General features: G+C 36.9%; 2 protein-coding genes across 3 annotated transcripts; both read right to left on the reverse strand.

The window, feature by feature from the left end:
* Positions 1–34: 34 nt before the first annotated feature.
* On the reverse strand, positions 35–8353 carry dedd (death effector domain containing). Of its 2 annotated transcripts, XM_016295836.1 has the most exons (6): positions 8160–8353; positions 6298–6976; positions 6069–6173; positions 4267–4404; positions 2343–2768; positions 35–459 (listed from the first exon to the last, which is right to left on the reverse strand). In XM_016295836.1, the coding sequence occupies exons 2-5, from the start codon at positions 6857–6859 to the stop codon at positions 2359–2361; spliced, it is 1215 nt and encodes a 404-aa protein (XP_016151322.1). In that variant the 5' UTR covers positions 6860–6976; positions 8160–8353; the 3' UTR covers positions 35–459; positions 2343–2358. The 2 variants fall into 2 exon arrangements, with proteins under 2 accessions (XP_016151322.1, XP_016151315.1); XM_016295829.1 differs by lacking the exon at positions 35–459 and having other exon boundaries at positions 2091–2768.
* A 4009-nt stretch (positions 8354–12362) lies between these two features.
* Positions 12363–19715, reverse strand: LOC107550196 (biglycan-like). Its single transcript, XM_016231436.1, has 8 exons — positions 19568–19715; positions 16246–16507; positions 14134–14246; positions 13787–14000; positions 13306–13416; positions 12959–13052; positions 12637–12775; positions 12363–12562 (listed from the first exon to the last, which is right to left on the reverse strand). The coding sequence occupies exons 2-8, from the start codon at positions 16487–16489 to the stop codon at positions 12365–12367; spliced, it is 1113 nt and encodes a 370-aa protein (XP_016086922.1). The 5' UTR covers positions 16490–16507; positions 19568–19715; the 3' UTR covers positions 12363–12364.
* Between the last annotated feature and the right edge of the window lie 1616 nt (positions 19716–21331).

The following is a 21331-nucleotide window of genomic DNA, read 5'->3' on the forward strand; positions in this document are numbered from 1 at the left end:
GCTATGAATGGCTAACTTGAAATTTCAATATACATAAAATTACACACATCAGCTTTAAGGTTCATACAAATACATTTGGTCAATTAATGTGTTGCTAACAGGACATTTTTGTTATAAAAAAGGAACTGCAACAGACTATTTTTTCTGTTTGTTTTATTGATTTGTACAGACATTGAATGAACCAGCGTTCTATTTTGCACATAAATATTTCACTTAACAAAACCACTGACATGGTCAACAAAAATAAAATTATTAAAAAATCAGAGTCATAATGCAACAGATGGCCGATGATGCCGAACGTCTCCTACATTTTGGAATGGTATTACTATATATGGTTACAACAGGTGAAACACTTGAGAGAGAGTAAAAAATAAAGTGCTCCGTCTTCATCTGTTCTACTGTGTCACTTTGAGAATACTCATCTCACCTCTCCAAAAAGTAGCAATTCCATTTCTTTCTCTATGAAAAACAAAGTATAAAAAAGGTTAGAAATGTCTAGATATCTCAAATCTACAGACCACAGCTCAATTGTCACTGTGTGATATTTAAGGGGATCAATGTCATATACATGCAAGATATAAAGACAAACACTTGAACACAATCAATAGAACATGTAACCTATATAATAGATACCAGTCTGTAACTTTGTTTAGTTCCATTAGGAAAACATTACAAAATGCTTTTCTTCCTTCTGTAATAAGCAGTAATTGATCCACAGCTAACTTTACTAAACGTCTGTTCCACTCACCCCACAAGTCACCGATTTTCTTTCAATATTTCATTATATCTTAACAGATGGAGGAGAGAATGAATAAGAGAGAGAGAGATTAAAGAGAGAATGAATGTCTGGGAACAGCTTTGGTATTTTAAAAGTATAGCATCAAGTCAACATCAAGTCAGTCAAATTATACATCTTCCTGCGATTGCATGTTGCTCAGGCATTTTTCTTTCACTTCAGTCATGTTAAAACACAGGTCGGCACATTTTGTCATCTTTCCAGACTTGTTAGACAGACGTTACAGCAGATTATTTCAACATATAAACCCTGGCAGAGGCCGTTTCTCAGGACACATTTGCTTGAATTCAAATTATAAATATATAGCACATTAAAATCTGCTATTAAGGAGCACCCCAAAATCATGAGTCAAGAAAAAAGTTCAGCTTCTGTTATGTGTACTGCCTTGTTCCAAGTGAGATTACATTTTAAACTAGTGATAACAGTACAGTACAAATCTTTTTTACTAGAACTCTCAGAACTACCAAATAAATTTTTTTGGTGAACTGAACAAAAGTAGCCAATTCAATTAAATACTGCCGTCACATGCATTTCAACTTTACAAAGGCATATCTCTGTATTATACCATTAGTGATGCAACTAATGCTCTGCCCAGAAATTCAACCAATAAAAAACAATGAAGATTAATTGCAGAGCTAAGTTGCTCCAAACATGGATATTAATAGGCCTATAGAGCCCAAATATCTTAAACTTTTTGGAATATTCTGGACAAAGAGCACAGATTAAGTTGCGAATTCAAACAAGAGTGAACATTTGCCAACGTTATTAGGTTTTTTCCATAACTAAAAGAAAAAAAAATTACAGGGACATGCATCAAAACACAAGCTGCAGCAACGCATCATAAACCATTCTGAAAACCAATTCTCCATGTTTTCATAATCTTCAGATGTTGGTCTACGTCCCCTTGTGAATTTGCTAAAACGAAACCAATTGTGCAATAACTTCAGTAATGAAACAAATGGAGAATGTGTTCTCTTTAAAGTAGTTTTCATAGAAACTGAGATTCTGCTTTTGCAAGTTTATATCCAGAAAAACTCAAACATGGATGGCTAGACGACATTGACAGGGGAATTATTCCATAATGAATTGAAGCATGTGATGTTTTAAAGGCAAATCAGTCAATTAAACGTTGAGGCAAACATTTAATTTAACCAAGGGTATTTCACTAAGAGCAAATGGTTGTGCAACCAGACTTAAATTGATAAGTAGCACAAAAAAAAACTAATTCACACAAACCTAAAAACAAAAGCATTAGTGTCAATTACGCAGGAATAAAGACAAAAGAAACTAAATGCCTTCTTTGTCCGATACTTCTCCCTTCATCTTTTATTTCCACAACTTGAGATACTCAAAATAAAACTTTCCAGAACACTTTTAACACCTCTTTCCATCCACATGCAAATTCCAGCCTCTTGCAGGGTCTCTTTCTTTTTAGAGTCAATTCCTCTCTGCTTACATTCCTCACTCTTCTTTCCCTTCCCCCATGTATACCTTTTCATTAGTGTTCAATCTCTCATCAGGGTCTCTCTGAATTTCCTCCACTTACCGAGTCAATCCCACCACTAGGAAAAGGGACCCTCCCTGCTCCCAGTCCCTGCACTGGCACCTCCTGCCACTAGATTTCTCAGCAACTTCCTCCTGCCAGCTTGGTAGTCTTCCTCATCCACGTTCACCAGGAGCTTAATGGCCTCGTGGCCCACTGCCTGCTTCAGAGAGTCTGTGATGAAAACGCCCTTCAGGGCTTCCAAAAGTGAGCCGTTGATGTAGTCCCGCCAGAACGCGTCCAGGTAGGTCAACTCTGAGAACTTGATGTCACATATGATGGAACCCAGGTCCCGGGATTTGAGGATGGTGTTGGCCTGGTTGAACCGCTCAAACTGCCTCTCCAGCGCCTCCTGCTTGTTGGAGAAGACGTTTCCTTGTAGAGCCGACTCGTGCTGACAGTATTCCGCACGCACCCTCAGTCGTATGTCTGTGAGACAAGGAAGCAGGTTTTAAAAAAAAATTTTTTAAACCCAAGGTGGCTTTTATATCCATCTACAAAGGACACACAGATTTCAGGAGTATTGCTTGTCAGTGCTCAATGCTCAAATGGCACATCCATGGAGAATATGATACATACCCAAAAATGGCACAGTCTGGGTAATAAGTTTTAATATGATTGACTGGCTTAAAGAAACTTTCAACAATTTTAAGAGGTTGCCAAAAGGTTCGTTTTATTAGAGTCACTGGGTGTGCCACCAAGAAGCCCGAACCAAACGGGTTTTATCATTGCATGAGCGTGTAAATAAAACATAATTTTTATGGGCAAATTGCTTATGACCTATTCCAGTGCTCGACAATAAGGACTGCCCGATGGCCATCGGGCCACTGCTGCGTCAACACGAAAGAGGAGAAGAGGAGAAAATGCTGGAGAAAATAAGAGGAGAAAATACTGTAGTGGGCAGAGCAAGATCACTGTTCACGATGCACAAAATATTGGAAGAATTTGGGGTGGGGTTTTATATGAATGCATCTTGAAGGGGAACTGTCTGTGAAAAGTTTACGTGGCGTTTTCTTTTCATCTTACCTTTGTATAAAGGCCTCGATATACTCAAAACAAAGTTATTTTTCATTCTTCGTTTAGGGGTAAAACGAAGTTCGAAATTCGTGAGCAGTGGTATACTGTTATCGAACATTCTGACGCCGCCCACTCTGATGAAAGCAATGTTTAAATGATTATGTAAATATGTGCTGTGCGCTTTCCTCTCAGTAATAAAATAAACAACAAAAATGGAGAGAACAGCAAGCATTTAAAAAAAAAAATCTGTTCATAGCAACATGGGTATGTTTGCATGAGCTCTGCAAATTAGCACTCCCGTGAAGTCACGTCACGTGTATTTACATGGCACTTTATTCAATATATAGCTTAAAAGCAGCAGTGTCAGTGTCTCATTTCATCAAAAGCAAAACTTAATTTGCTACTATAAAGCGGCTCTACACTGTTCAGTTTTCTACCCGCGGACCAGTTTTTTTCAGAATTCTGAAGAAGTCTGCTGTTCTTCCTAAAGCATAATTTAATTTGTATCTTTGTTCTATATATTCCATTGTGCTATTGCTTGTAATTTGTTCTTATTTACTGACTGTTCACTTGTCTTTAATAATGTTTGTACTTTATATTTGTTAGGCTAGTAGTTTTTGCTGTGGAAACTAGAATTGAGAATTGTAAAATTTAACTGGTATCTAAAATGTTGGTGTCATATAAGCTTATTTATTAGAATAAAAGATAGCATGGGTCAAAAACAATGATAACAGCAACTATTTTAATTTTTTGTGGCAGGGCCAGTGAAAATATTGGCAGGGCAAGTAAAACTTTGAACAATCGTTAGCATTGAGCCCTGCATTCCATGGAGTTAAACCTTCTCTTTCAGCAACTTGTGCGTGCATTTTTATTTATTTTTTAATGTTCTTCAGCAGATTTGTTGTCTTACCACAGGTCTGTTTTTCTCTGCAGTCAGCTGTTGTGTGAGATCTCTTCCTTTTCCTGTTTGGTGGAGGTGGGGTAGGTTTAGCACGTGGTGGGCACACCTGGGGTCCTGATGGAGGACAGCAGATCAATGGCTGGGGTCCTAAGAAACAGGAAATTAAAATCACAACCACGATGTCTGTCTCGCTTGTAGTACATGCATTTTCACTGATCATGATTAGGTTGGTATACACTATGTAGCTTTTTCCTCAAGTTGCCAAATTCAACAGTTGGAGTTGACAGATTTCACAGAAAAACATACAATTAATGATGAGACTACAATTTCATACAGTCCGAGCATATCCAACATGTTTAATATTTTGCCTAGTGGTCAAACATAGCCATGGCCGATATTTGGTATCTTTCAAATATCGGCATCGGCCGATAAGGTTTTCTGTTTGGCCGATGCGTTTGAGGCGGGACGTTTATTTTGACAGCGCTGAAAGTGGCAGCGCCTGAGCACACAGTGCTCACATTCTCCCTCTTGTTTGCTGTCGTCGTTAACAGTTATGTCTAATACGGATAGAAGTCTGTCTAATAATCCGATAGAACTGTTAAACAAAGGAATTAAAATATATACAAAAAGTATTATAACGATTACTTTTATATTATTAGTAATAGAAAGGCAAACATTATAATACTTTCTCGTTTGCCGTCAGCATTCAGCAAATAGGCTACGCATTTACATAATTTAAACAAATCTTTGAATGGCTAATGAAAATGTAATTTCACAAACCTTGCAAACTTAGTCGAATCCAGTTGTGAGATCTTGTGAAGTGTGCATGTGACCTGCATGATCGCGTGTTCTCTGCGTGACGTTCGCTCCGTGCAAATCGAATGCTTTAAACATTAAATTCGTGATTGCAAATTATGCTGCGCTTTATGCATTTGCCCACTGTCATATTCATGTCATTTTCACCGTGTGCTGTATGTAAAATGAGTGTTACCTTGACTTTATTTGAAAAAATATGATTCCCAATGCACACAAACTTCCCAGAATACTGAGTGCCCTGTTGGTTACAGTGTTTACTTCCTTTTTAATTATAGTTTTATTAAATATTTATTTATTTGTGAAAAATACTTTGTCATCTAAAGTATAAGCATGTTTATTTTACAAATTTATTTTTTATCCATTTTCAAATGATTTCAAATTTATTCAATATTAATTCAAATAAATATAATTATATCGGCTTTATATCGGCCACCCTGTTTTCCAAGATATCGGCATCGGTCGACCACTAATTTTGACCCGATTTAAAAATTTGTTGAAAGTCTGGTAGTGTGTGATCCGGAGTAATAACCATTTACAAAGTTGGCAAGTGTATGATACCTAGTGATTTAAAATCTTTTCATATTGTAAACATTGTGTAGTCTATTCAAGCCTTTTGTCATTCTGGAACTTCTTTCAAACTTATGGTGCGTTCAAGTCACATCTGAAAGATTGTATTTATGAGCTGAACATATATGAATGCCACGACAATTCAAGGAGGACTTGAACACACCAGTAGCCACTGAATTAAGACATGCCCTTAATCCAAAACCTTGCCCATTTCAAAACCCAAACTTCCTGTTTCCCGTACATGTGCTGTACTGTAAAAACACAAAATTACTGATAGTGCATCAAAAGTTCAGATTGGCTTATCAAATAATTATAGACATTTCTGCAGTTTACAGAGTGACCGATGTGATATTTCAGTAAAAAACACAAACTCAAAAATGCTTACAGCACCATTAAGAGGTCTAAATCACAACTAATGCAGGACACACCTGTTCTTCTGTGAGGAGTTCCCTGATGGGCCTCTCCTGCTCCTCTGGGAGAAACATAACGGACTGATGTCTCCTCCAGATATTTATCCACTGGATCTGGGCACACTGGAAAATAATTAGCAACACATTACATGTGCTCCTTGCCAAAAAATATTGCAGAGTGATGAAACTGTAGCTTCACTGTACACAATAATCATCTGTCAAAAGTGAAATTGACAAGATCTCAAACCTGTCTGTCTCTTGCGTAACGTAACGTACGGCAGCAGGTCATGGCGAGTGATGATGCGGAGCAGCTGAAGAACATGCCGGAAGTTTGTCTCGTCACATCGCCCCTGACGCTCCAGCGCAAGCAGGAAATCCCGCCCGCTCCGTATCCCTCCTCTCTCGTACTCGTCAATAACGTCCACAAAAAGGAAGGACAACACACGTACGTCACGGTGCGTCAGCTGCGCGCCCACAATATCAAACATGCGGTGAAGAGAGTAAAGCCCATACGCGTCGTCCACAGCCTCCTCTGGCCACGGCTCCACCCGGCCAGATGCAGGTCTCCGAGATGAGGAGGAATTACTGCAAGACGCCGGACCCAATCGGCTTAGAGAGAGCGCAAGGGAGTTACAGTGAGCTGTTGCGGATAAGGAAGCTGCAACCCAGCCTCTCCGAGGAGAGGAAAGCCCCGAGCGAGAATACGAGTCTATCGGGGAACGAGAGATGTGTTGCCTGCCCTGACTGGATGAAGAGTTCTGTGGTGATAGAAGGGCAGGGTTGGCATTCCCATGCTGCTGTGAGGTCATCACTCTTCACTTGGCAGATGATGGGTGAGGGGGATGGCAGAAGGCCCTGTCAGCAGTGTGAGGCAGCCTGAACTGTGTCAACACACTTGGCCCGCAACTCTCACCTCCAACTTCACTCTAGAAGAGGACAGAATTAATTAAGCATTAATCACTAGGTCACTAACAACACCACAGTATTATAGATTCATATAACATATTGAATAATAAATTGATAAAGATGATAATCAGACTAGGACAAATTACCACATGACCTGGGTTAATTTTACACTGTTTTTTAAACAGATCTATTGCTCAACTGTGCTTCTAGACTTAATGTCAGCTGCCATTGCTCAATCATTCAGCATCCAAAACCATGCAGATCATGTTTTCACATCACATTGACATATAAAACCATATAGATGATATATTCTAAATTCAAATCTACATATAAAAACATGAAGATTATATATTCTACAATCAATTTGTCATATATAAATTCTGGTATCAACACCACATAGAAAAGATATTACACATTACACATATATATTAAAAACAGACATTTATTTATATTCTGATATCACATCTAAATTTAAAATAATATAGATCATATAGTCAGATATCACATTTAAATATCAAATCAAACACATTCTGATATAACAAATACAAATAACATACAGATTAGATATTCTGATAACTCATCTACTTTTAAAATCATAAGAATTATATATTTGATATCACACCTACATATACAGCTTCAATTTAAGAACATATTTGAGTTTAACTACTATAGAAAACTTGTATTTAAGCCTGTTTGTATATATAAACCTAATAAATATCGGTGGATAAAATATTAAGGCAGAGGAACAGTGAAGTTACTGACCTGGTTAGCTTAATAATTAACTTCTAACAGGTTTAAGAGTGTGAAAATCTAAATAGCTGAATGCATCAATCATTTGACTTCCATATAATGCCTTTAAAAACACTAACATGTGCTCTTTTCATATGCAAGTTTTGAGACTAGAAACTCCAGTGAAAAGACTGATGAATAAGCAGTTAGACATCAACAATCTTCTGAAATCTATCTGGACAGATGTTAGCCTGATGCTTAGCATACACAAGAAGAGGCTGAAGAACACCGTGATCTTTTAAGAAAACATATATTTTGCCGTCAATATTTCGTTGTGATGCCCTCTAATGTTTCTATATCCCTAAAGATACTTAAACGTTATTTGTTATTGATATAAACTTCGCTTAGCAACTGACTGTTGGCTTGCTAACGTCAACAGCGTGTAGCAACACTGAATGTACACAACTGTCTTACCTCTTCAATTTCATGAATCTCTTTACAGACACGGAGACTATGGACGTGGACTCTGCTCAAAACTGCGGTCGGGTCCTCATACATGTACAATAATCGTGTGTGGGGATAATTTAAACGGTTTGGTGAAGCTTGATAATGAGCCCATTTTTTGTTCCTCTACTAAAATGTAGGTACATCCGGGACATGAGCAAGCGTGGGGCAACATCCGGGGAATGTAGGAAACGCTTCGTCTTAAACAATAAATTCTTGTGATGTGTAAATAGGCTTTTTTAGGCGGTTACGAATAAATGTACAAGAAAAGAGAATGGGTCTTTGTATAGAATATATATATATATATATATATATATATATAAAAAATATATGATGAAAAACACAACACTTTGCCTATGAAAAATCACCATGGTAACCACAGTGTCATTGTTACTAATGTAAAAACCTAAACAATAAAATGGGTTCATCTTAAACCCTGTGAGAAATCTTGATAATTCTGTTTAATTTCTTTCTTTGCAGTTGTAGCTGATTTGAATTCAATAAAAATCAAAATGGCTTTTTTTTCTACACAGGAAATTCACTTTTAGCAGATATACTTATTAAAACTTATAGCCTATTATTCATTCACCTGCAGCTAACTAATAAGTAGCAAATCACATGTTTTTGGTCACAAGAAATGAGCTACAGAGAACGTTCTTTGATCAATGCTAATTTAAAATAATTAAACGGGAACCATATGCTAACATTAGGGGAAAGTTCTGTGTTTGCTGGGTGTTGGCTATTTAAAAAGGCACGAGTCCTTAGATATTTCCCAGACTTTCTGTTGTAATAGACAATGGATCAGCACAGGAAAGAAATCTGCACTTGTCAAGCAATTTCATGGTGTCTTTGTAACTATATAAACTGTGGTTAGTAATGGTATCTGCCAGATTAGTTAGAAATGTGAAAAGGACAGTCAGAAACATGTGCACACCTTTACTAAGTGAAGTGACATGTGGCCAAGTATGGTGACCCATACTCAGAATTAGTGCTCTGCATTTACCCATCCAAAGTGCACACACACAGCAGTGAACACACACAAGCCGTGAACACACACCCGGAGCAGGTGGGCAGCCATTTATGCTGCGGCGCCCGGGGAGCAGTTGGGGGTTCGGTGCCTTGCTCAAGGGCACCTCAGTCGTGGTATTGAAGGTGGGAGAGAGTGCTGTACATTCACTCCCCCCACCTACAATCCCTGCCGGTACGAGACTCAAACCCACAACCTTTGGGTTATGAGTCCGAGTCTCTAACCATTAGGCCACGACTTCCCCCAAACATACTAAACATTCTATGTAAATTTTGACTACATTTTTGCTCAAAAAGACCCTGCTTAGCTGGTCTTCAGTGTGAAGCACCCTCTCCCGTGGAGCATCATGTCAGAATAACTCAAATGTACAGAACACATAATGATAATGATCTTTCGTTAAACTGCAAGCTCCTTTTGGTACGTTAATTTCAGACAGGGGCTGACGCCGTATCTTAGTTTCTCCAAGCAAAAGGTCACCACAAACAGGGAAGATAGTCTGCAGACAACTTCAAAACGTACTCATCACTTGAGTTTCATCTGGAAAAAGCACATTTAATATAAGGCAGTTTGTGAGACACATGCATACATACATACACACATACAATTATTCCTTATATATAGGTTAGATTACTTGAAAATTGTAATCTGTTACTGATTGCAAATTAAATGACAAAAAATGTAGTTAGTAAAGTAATTCATTACATTACACATTTTAGGTAATATAATCAGACTACTTTTTGATTACTTTTAGATTACTTTTGGCCTAACTCGTTTATCAAATTGACTTAAATAGGATAATATTGTACCATATTGATATAAAAATGCAAAGAAAAAGAAAATGTATCACATTTCTTGTTATTATTGTTATTAATGAAGTGCACTAAGCATTACATTACATCAAGGTTTCCCAAACTGCGGCTTGTGAAGAAACTGCAGGGTGTTCGCGAGTTTAATGAAAAGCTAATAATTAAATCATACAAATGTAAAATTAAAAGAAATCATTTTAAAATAACAACAATCAAAATAAAATTCAATAATTTGTTCACCTGCATGTAATGTAACCATTAACCAACATCACAGAACTGTGAACATGCAAATACTTAAGTACTATCTTATTACCTTAAAATCTCAGGCGGTCTTCAAATAAATATAATAGGTGAAAGAGATTCTGCTAACAAAAAAAGTTTGGGAATCCCTGCATTACATGTAAATAAGAAATAATGTGAATTTGTGCATTTAAATGTGTTTGAAAGAAAAGAGCCTTCCATAGACATAGTAATACATGGTTAAATAACCTACTGAGTGATAATTCAAACAAAAATGAATGTGTTCATCAGTAGTTGATGCAAAGTTGAAATGTTGAGAAAACACTTCTTAAAATTAAAATGATTTTTGTAAATCCAGTGGCCAAATGCTGTGTGGCCTCTCTCATTTGTCTGTGTAGTGACTGGTCTTTGTGTGAATGTCCACACAACTGTAAAACGTTCTGAATGTAGGCCTATAGTGGTAGGCTATTTTAGAAAGGAATTTTTGTGAATTTATATGAAAAAAGGAATTAGGGAGAATCAATAAATTATGAATAATTTATTGCTATTATGTGAACAATATGTTTTCATGTAATCAATAAAAAAATAACTGTCTGATTACGAGTATTTTAAAATGTATTTTAATCGAATTACTAGCAGTGTTGGGGGTAACGCATTACAAGTAACGCGAGTTACGTAATCAGATTACTTTTTTCAAGTAACTAGTAAAGTAACGCATTACTTTTTAATTTAGAATATCTGAGTTACTTTTTTTTCCAATTTATTGATTGACAGCTCTTCTGTCCCCATGTTGAGAGAAATCAGAAGATGTTACTGTAGATCTAAAATATGAATATGCATTAATTCAGCTCACTCACAAAAAAAAATGAATAAAATTTCTGTGTTGAAATTTCTTCTTCTGCATTCTACTGTACGGACGTAAATTTACTTTCCCTTCAGCCTGAGGCTTATTCATTTCACTTTTGGTGTGAAAAGGCTTTTATATTTGCCAAAAATATAACTTTTTTATTTTAAAAACAAACAAGCAAGCCCTGTCCAGATTTTAAAGTAATGCAAAAAGTAACGTAACGCATTACTTTCCATAAAAAGTAACTAAGTAACGTAATTCGCTACTTTTTCGCGAGTTACGTAATCAGATTACTTTTTTCAAGTAACTAGTAAAGTAACGCATTACTTTTTAATTTAGAATATCTGAGTTACTTTTTTTTCCAATTTATTGATTGACAGCTCTTCTGTCCCCATGTTGAGAGAAATCAGAAGATGTTACTGTAGATCTAAAATATGAATATGCATTAATTCAGCTCACTCACAAAAAAAAATGAATAAAATTTCTGTGTTGAAATTTCTTCTTCTGCATTCTACTGTACGGACGTAAATTTACTTTCCCTTCAGCCTGAGGCTTATTCATTTCACTTTTGGTGTGAAAAGGCTTTTATATTTGCCAAAAATATAACTTTTTTATTTTAAAAACAAACAAGCAAGCCCTGTCCAGATTTTAAAGTAATGCAAAAGTAACATAACGCATTACTTTCCATAAAAAGTAACTAAGTACCTTAATTAGTTACTTTTTTTAATTCCACTGAATGCACTTAGGATCTTGACTTAAAGTTAGAAATAAATAAGCGTGTGTCACCTTTAAAGTTGGATGTCTTGTGATGGCATGATAAACATCCACAACACAATCCACTTTATTACAGTATTACCATGATGAATGCATGACAATCAGCTGTCCAGAGTGACAAATTGTGACTTTATCTCATTATTTAAAGATGCAACCCATGAAAACTAAGCAAATTAAGCTGTTGATAGACATCTCGGAGAGTTAATTAAGGAATCATCAATGCTGCATGTCAACTAAATTAAACAGAAAGGCATTTTTGTGGAGTAGCCTATATATTCATTAAAGTTAGGCAGGGAATTACACACATCAGTATTCAGTTTTAAATAGACTGGTTTGACTTCGGTTTAAATGGAGTCCACGTTTCTTCCGAATTATGCCTCCATGAAAATGTTTATTCATCTTCTTCACTCAGATATCTTCATTTACACAAATCGTGGCCGTTTTCCTCTTGTTCTCCTCCTGGATTGGTTTTGTGCATCTTTTATTTCTTGTGGTTGCCAAAGTGTACAGCCATTTGGTCACTGACACAGCGGAATGTAGCGGGCTGCACCTCCCAATACCTGATTGGGTTGTCATAGAGACTGATGCCATTGTAGAACACCCTCTTCATCCCAAAACCCGTAGGGCAGAAGTCATCCACTCCAACATTAGTGATGTTGTTTGAATGGAGGTAGACAACCTGTAAGGAGAGTGTGGTTTAGTTTATATAGTATAAATTAACTAGAATCAGTAGAATCATGTACACAAACACACCTGCAGATACTTCAAATGAGGCAGTCCACTGGGCACACTGGACAGACGGTTGTTGTCAAGGTGCAGCTCTCTCAGGTCGGTGAGGTAAGATAAAGCACCGTGCTCAATGTGGCGAATCTGGTTACTGCCAAGTCCCAACCTAAACACAGAAAGAGAGGGGGTTCAGCCACTAGAGGACACCCAAAGCTAATTTTATGTCATAAAAGTCCATGTAAAAAGTTCAACTGAAGGGAAATGTTTCATTTTAAGTAACAGTGGAAACAAATGCAAACTGTTTACATGTATTAATAACACCAAATAAGTAGGAATGTGTAGGGTTTACCTCTGCAGCTGGGTGTACTGGCTGAGATCCACCAACTCAATGGCCTGAATGTGATTATTGTCCAAATGAAGCTCATGAAGACTACTGGGAAGGTCTGATAAGAATGAGACACATTCCATATGGAACAGAATAAGTTGCATCGTGTTTAGAAAAAGAATGGGACACATTCCATGTAGAAAATAATTTTGTATTCTGTAAAACAAGTACACCACTATTCTGTATATACAATACAGGATTCTTATGAACCCATTTACTAATTAAAATTATGAAAAAATGCCAAAGAGAATGGCAGTAAGTTAAGTCAATGAATTAAATTTATATTCAGTTTTAACCATCATTCTCATTACCTTTGGGAATTCCGGTGAGTTTGGCTTCAGAAATGCGCAAGTAGTTAAGTTTAAGGCCCATAAATGCTCCAGGTTCGAAACCACTGTTCTGGAGTGGATTACGACCCATTTCTGCAATATAAACCAGTGTTTGAGGCACAGATCAAGTCTTTAGTTTTTATTTATATAGCGTATTTTATCAGTGAAGAGAAGCAACTTTACAGGACAACCACAGACCTTAGTCAGGCTAATGCCGTATTTAATTTGTGACAGGAATGGAAATGAGGCTGTGAGGGATAGAAGCACATATTGTGTTCAATGGATTGTACTAATGTTCAGCTGACAAAAAAAAAAACACTTTCGGTAGACAAAAACACCGTAAAACAGTTTTGAAATCATTGTGATCCCTCATCTGCGTTAAATTCAATATGGCATCTAACCTGACTACGGTCTGTTGGACATCATTAATCAAACACACAGACAAACACACACACAGTCTTACCAATGACATGCATGTTGTGGAGGCCCGAGAAGCTATATGCCTGCACCTTCTTGATATGATTGTCATGGATACGCAGCTCCACAAGGGATGGAGGCAGGTTTTTGGGGATGGAAGTCAGAAGGTTGTGCGAGATGTATAACTTCTGCAAACGCTTCAAAGGGAGGAATGCCTTGGGATGAACTTTGGCGATCTGGTTATATCTTAACACCAGGGCCTGAAACAGGACACGGACAATGAGGAACTTTAATTAACATTAAGCACAATATTGCATTTCTAAATGAATTCACAAAAAGAAAGCAAATGTGATTATGATGCAAATTATGAAATGAAGATATGTTAGGTCTCACATAGAGATTGGTCATTCCTTTAAAATCTCCCTCCCTGATCTCTGTGATCCTGTTGCTCTGCAGGTCCAACAGCAGTGTGTCTTTAGGAATATCATATGGCACGTAACCTAAACCTGTTGGGGAATAATGCATAAACAAACAAGAACAGATACGTTGCTAGAAATGAGATATGAAAAAAAAATCAATATTGTGGATCAAATGTTGTTTAGGCTTCAATGGTAATTCAATTTTTTCACGGTAATGGAAACTCAACATGAAATCAAAATGACTCAATTTACTTTAATACACTTTATGGTCTTGTATTGTGTGATTTATTGGTGCGTGTAATTCCAAAGAAATAAAAGTTTGTCTTCATAATTTTTCCTTTTCAGCAGACATCACCAAACCCTCTTATTTTTCTGCCTCGCTCCTCCAGCACCTGTCTCCCTTCTGGTATGCAACGCCCACATTTCATAATCCAATGAATTGCTGATGAATAAAATGAAAACGTCCTCCCCTAATTATTTTCTTGTTAAAAATTCACATTATGTCACATTATGAAAGTAAAATGGCATACAGGCACATGCTTAATTTAAAAGCTATAAATGGCAGCCTATACAGCATTGCCATGGATGGATGATAGCATATATGAGGAAATATCTATCTGCTGCTTGCCAGAACTGGCCAATCAAAATCAAGTATTTCATAGAGCCATAATAATAGACGCTATATTCGTCGACCCCCCCCACCAGCCACCTCAGATGCCACTTGGTTTATAGAGTTATGATGACTTTAGACAGTAGGAAGGCAGTTCATTTAAGAAACAGTTTCTTCAGGGTTTACCATCCGAGTCTTTGAGTTCACATGTAAACTTTTCAGCGGGCTATAATTTCGGAAATGTTTGGTAATTCTCTGGGCTTCGAGACTCTGTGTTTGCTTTGCTCTGTTGTTGTGTGCTAGCATTCCCCTCTAAGCTTCCCATATAATTAAGATGGAGCCAGATGACCATGGCTCCACGTAGCACATTACAACGTGGAAAGAGAGAAAAAAGAGGAGAATAGTTTAGGATTTTATGAACTTCATAAAAGAGAGATAGGAAAGAGGGCAGCTGTGCTTGGGTGGTACCTGGCATCTACAGAAATTGTCCGTTTGCTTTGAAGTTCATCATTCCTGGTGACCGACATCATAGTTTATGGCACGTTTGCTGTACCGAGTAGAATAACCAGAATGTCTGTCTTCTCAGGTGACTGACCACACACCACATGTGCTGTCTGATGTGGATGGGCCAGATTAGCGGTGTGTCTGAATTGGTATCCGTTCTCAAGCTAAATTTGATCCTGATCTCATTCAGGCCTTTGATGTGGATGTTAAAACCTGACATTTCTGTTTAGCTTTCAGCCAACATTTCCTGCTCACTTTCCCTATACTTTCAGCCACAACTTTGATTTATATTTGATCTAGTTTTATATATATATACCTCATAACTCATATTCAAATCATTGTGTTTCATACCACATTCATTCATATCACATTTTAAAAATCTCATGGGAAAAAAATTATAAGATAGGTCTTTCATCTTTGCTTGATGTCACAGACTAGTAATTTTGGGATAAGATGGGTGATATAAAGGGGATATCCTGTAACTCAAACCATCCTAATCACAAACCAGTGTAACTTCACTCTTTACACCAGTGGTTACCAAATGGTGAGTTGCAGCCCAAAAATGGGTCACAAGTTTGTTCTGGTAATAAAAAATTGTAAGAAATAATAAAAATTAAATAAAAATAAATAGTTATCAAATAAAATAAATAAATTGTTATACTATATTTAGTTCACCAAAACAAAACAAAAAAGCTTTCAGACAGCCAATAGTATTTTCAGTTTTTATATTCATCCTGTGCATGCCATATTAATATTATTTTCATATTTTTAGGGCTATGCAGTTCATGCTAATTATATTTTTCAAAATTTGGTTTTAAGGACATTTTTTACATTTGTGCAGTAAACAATTTTGGCACTGTGTTGTCCAATATAAAATTTGGGTCTAGAAGCCAAACCTCTTAGACTAAATAGTTATTATATTGTCTGTCTATACCAAGACACTTTTGCAAACACATATCATCTTAAGCCCACCTAAATCCGAGCACTGTACGACTCTGAGGTCGCACCGACAGCCAAATGGACATGTAGGATGTTCCGGCTGGTATGGATCCACAGCTGACCCTTCTTCTTGGTCCTTCATCATCATCATCAGCTCTTTCACATCAATGTCCTTGCCAAAGTCCCAGAATCCTTTCTGCTCAAAGGGAAGGGCGGAGGAGTCAAGTGGCAGGTGGGCAGTGCAGAGAAACAGAAAAGCCACATAGACCGACAACATGGCTGCTATGTTTTTAATCTGTGAAAAAGAGAGAAACACAGAGAAAGTAAGCCTTCAAAATATGGCAGTACAATCGCTTTCCAGGCTTTTACAAAAAACACAAATGCTACTTTGCATCCAAAAGCTAATTCTGGTAAAAATCCATTATTCTGTGGTCTCATTAAGCTTTGAATATGCAACCGCCTCACTGACAGTCACAATAAACCAATCTGCTCTCCACATCGACAATAGGGAAAATATCTTATTGTAACTAGAAATAAAACCTGAGACAGGGAAAGACTTGTTTGGGTCAGATGCATCAACGTGTGCAAATGTGTATTTTTGTAACCTGTCTTCATGCTATATTTACAGTCAGGTTTTTTTTTGCTCCCAGAACGGGTGTAACATCATCTAAATGTATTTTTGTGTCCTTTGTCCAGCTGAAACCACACTGATGCAACGTCAGTAGGAGATGAAGACAGAGTGCAAAAAATATCTAGCCATTATTGCCCTTTTGGTGCATTTGATCATTTTCTTCTGCAGAAGAAACATGTGACAAATGTACATAATTAATGTAAATAAATTATAGATGTGACTTGACTCACTAATAATAACTAAAAGCAGTTCCATGATTCCATCCTAGAGGAAAATTTAATGGCTCTTTCATAGCTTAGGGGATTGTGTTTCATTTTAAGTATCAACAGTCTCAGATGTTTAGTCTAAAATTCTTTAGGAGGTATAAAAATGGAAACAAATGAGAAAATTGTTGACATACAATAAGAGTATAAAGCTATAAACTATGTGGATTACATAGCTCAGATCATTTAGTGAAAAATATCAAAGTTCAAATTTGGTATTTCAGACTTTGGCATTTTGGTCAATCTAAGTACAGTTTGCTAAATTCTGCAAATTTTTGGCAGTACAATCGCTTTCCAGGCTTTTACAAAAAACACAAATGCTACTTTGCATCCAAAAGCTAATTCTGGTAAAAATCCATTATTCTGTGGTCTCATTAAGCTTTGAATATGCAACCGCCTCACTGACAGTCACAATGAACCAATCTGCTCTCCACATCGACAATAGGGAAAATATCTTATTGTAACTAGAAATAAAACCTGAGACAGGGAAAGACTTGTTTGGGTCAGATGCATCAACGTGTGCAAATGTGTATTTTTGTAACCTGTCTTCATGCTATATTTACAGTCAGTTTTTTTTTTGCTCCCAGAACGGGTGTAACATCATCTAAATGTATTTTTGTGTCCTTTGTCCAGCTGAAACCACACTGATGCAACGTCAGTAGGAGATGAAGACAGAGTGCAAAAAATATCTAGCCATTATTGCCCTTTTGGTGCATTTGATCATTTTCTTCTGCAGAAGAAACATGTGACAAATGTACATAATTAATGTAAATAAATTATAGATGTGACTTGACTCACTAATAATAACTAAAAGCAGTTCCATGATTCCATCCTAGAGGAAAATTTAATGGCTCTTTCATAGCTTAGGGGATTGTGTTTCATTTTAAGTATCAACAGTCTCAGATGTTTAGTCTAAAATTCTTTAGGAGGTATAAAAATGGAAACAAATGAGAAAATTGTTGACATACAATAAGAGTATAAAGCTATAAACTATGTGGATTACATAGCTCAGATCATTTAGTGAAAAATATCAAAGTTCAAATTTGGTATTTCAGACTTTGGCATTTTGGTCAATCTAAGTACAGTTTGCTAAATTCTGCAAATTTTTTGAGAAGAGACATGAACATTTTTAGTGTATTTTTGAAAAGCAAGCAAATCTCCATTTGTTCTCATTTTCATCTCACTGTTGTCTTTGAGAAACAATTGAGATATTAATGTGTGATTTTTTTCCACATGAGATTCCTCATTTAAGACTATTTAGATCCAGTGTTGTTATTGTCCATGCAGTTCAGTATAGATCTAGTATATAGCTAAAAATTAAAACTATTAAAATATTTTCAGTAATTTAAATTAATCTGAAATAAAACATAAATATAAAAAATAGAAATGTTGCCTTGACAACTAACTGAAATAAAATAAGATTAAGCTGATATAAAATAAATGTAATTCTTAAGATTTAAAATAATAAAAATGAAAACTGTGCATCAAATTGCTAAAACTAGATGAAAACGGAAAATATAATATTAAAAGCCAATTCAAAATATGAATAAATACTATAATTGTACAAATGCTACTAAAATAGATCAAATAGATGATACTAAATACTAAAATAGATCATTTATGTGCAGACCCACTGATCCACATTTATTAGATTCTGTGACCATCCAGATCTGCAGTAACTAGTTCTTTTTTTGTGTGCCACGTGTTGTGTGTGTGGTTTTAAACTGCCTCTGAGCTCTTTCTCTCCCTTTAAATTCACTCCCACACCCTTTACCACAGAATGGTAGAAGAACCACATTACTGGCAAGTTTAACAGATTGTTTTTGGAGAGCCACCCTGATTCATGCACCGAAATAAAGGCACTGAATGTAACTAAATCATATCCTCTTAAAATATGACAATAATGTTATGTAATAAACTGACAGACCTCATGTAAAAGCACACAAAGTGATGATATGCACAGCCTGATTTTACCACTGTCAGAACAATTATACTAATATTACAATAAGAGTACTAATGCATGAAACGATTTTTCAGCTTTGCCTCGATCTAAAACAGTTTGCACCCGCTTGTCTACTTATGAGCTTGATGTAGATGGGTCTTTTTTTTTCTTTGATATCTAGATTTTTCTTTAAAGATGTATAATATCCAAATGATGCCAAATGGTCAAGCAAAGTTGATTTACACCTCATATAATTAATAATAATTAAAGACTACATTACTGAATGTTGTCAAGATTACAGAGGTGACGTGGATGACTGAGTGGCGCACAACACTAGAACAACATTTCTCAAGGATTTTAAAACTAACTTAAGAAGGGGACTTTTTTTTAATGAGCTGAAATGAGCTTTGTAAGCTTTTCAAAGAACTGAATCGGTCGTGACGGAAACAGATGTTACCATGGAAACCCATCATGTGCACAAAACTCAGAAAGATAAATAAGAGCATCAAAGCATCTTACCTGATGTGTGAGATGTATTTGTAGACAATTTCTTCTTTTCAAGGTTTGTGATGGCAAACAGATTTATAGTTTGAGCATTGTTTTGAATGACTGTCTGTTAGGTCCTTGGCGGCCAGCGGTCGCACAGCACTGAACAGTACCTGCAATTCAAAACACAGGGCAGCTTGCAAAAAGGGGGGGGGGTGTGTATTTCAGACATTCCCACTTCAGTTGTCTTTCCCTCCCACTGTTTTTCTCTTTCTTTTTGGGTGAAGAGAAGAGAGAGAGAGAGTTAGACAGAGTGAGTGTGTGGGCCAGTAATCCCACCAAATTACTATAGTTAACACAGTTATTGTTATATTTTTTTCCAAGACATTTAAGTTTAAAATCTCCCTTTATTGAACATCCAGGATACATATTAGCAATGAAACATGAAGTATCCATCCATATCCAAACTTTTATGTATTTGCATTTATTTGTGAAATGGGACAGACAGAGATAGCTAGCTAGCTAGAGAGAGAGAGAGAGAGAGAGAGAGAGAGAGAGAGAGAGAGAGAGAGAGAGAGAGAGAGAGAGAGAGAGAGAGAGAGAGAGAGAGAGAGAGAGAGAGAGAGAGAGAGAGAGAGAGAGAGAGAGAGAGAGAGAGAGAGAGAGAGAGAGAGAGAGAGAGAGAGAGAGAGAGAGAGAGAGAGAGAGAGAGAGAGAGAGAGAGAGAGAGAGAGAGAGAGAGAGAGAGAGAGAGAGAGAGAGAGAGAGAGAGAGAGAGAGAGAGAGAGAGAGAGAGAGAGAGAGAGAGAGAGAGAGAGAGAGAGAGAGAGAGAGAGAGAGAGAGAGAGAGAGAGAGAGAGAGAGAGAGAGAGAGAGAGAGAGAGAGAGAGAGAGAGAGAGAGAGAGAGAGAGAGAGAGAGAGAGAGAGAGAGAGAGAGAGAGAGAGAGAGAGAGAGAGAGAGAGAGAGAGAGAGAGAGAGAGAGAGAGAGAGAGAGAGAGAGAGAGAGAGAGAGAGAGAGAGAGAGAGAGAGAGAGAGAGAGAGAGAGAGAGAGAGAGAGAGAGAGAGAGAGAGAGAGAGAGAGAGAGAGAGAGAGAGAGAGAGAGAGAGAGAGAGAGAGAGAGAGAGAGAGAGAGAGAGAGAGAGAGAGAGAGAGAGAGAGAGAGACAGACAGACAGACAGATAGATAGATAGATAGATAGATAGATAGATAGATAGATATGTGCAATATTTACATGGAAGTGTCTGTATGACATGCTATGACCCACAATGAATACGTGTTACCACAGACTTCCAGATTTTCCCACTAAGATTGATGTTACTCAGAGATATGCTCTTTTAATATAAGGAAGTTTTTCTTCATGGTTTAGCACATGGCCCACGCCCTGGAAATGAAGAGCAGTCACAGAAATATATACATCAACGGAGAATCAATGTAGGAACGGCCCAAAGAAAATAAATCTGGGACAGAGGCCCGCTGTGAAGTAGAAAAAGAAAAACTTATGGCAGTGAGTTACCACTTTAAGAGAGTTCCTCCGGACAGAAATAGAGCAACCAGAGAGTGCCACAGCCCAGTGTGCTAGTCTACAGTGTCATAATACAGAATGATGAACCTGCAACTCAGCACTGGGTGATGCTCTGTGCTGTCTGCATCTGCTAGAACAAAGCAATATCAAACTAGCAGACTAGCAAGACAGAAACTGACCTGCTAGTTCAGTTAGTTTGTTTGCCTTGGTTGTAAAAAAAAAAAAAAAAAAAAAGGACAAAAAAAAAAGGGGGCCCCCAGAATTAAATGAA

Source organism: Sinocyclocheilus grahami, unplaced genomic scaffold, assembly GCF_001515645.1.
Source record: "Sinocyclocheilus grahami isolate Dianchi unplaced genomic scaffold, SAMN03320097.WGS_v1.1 scaffold16.1, whole genome shotgun sequence".
NCBI lineage: Eukaryota > Metazoa > Chordata > Actinopteri > Cypriniformes > Cyprinidae > Sinocyclocheilus > Sinocyclocheilus grahami.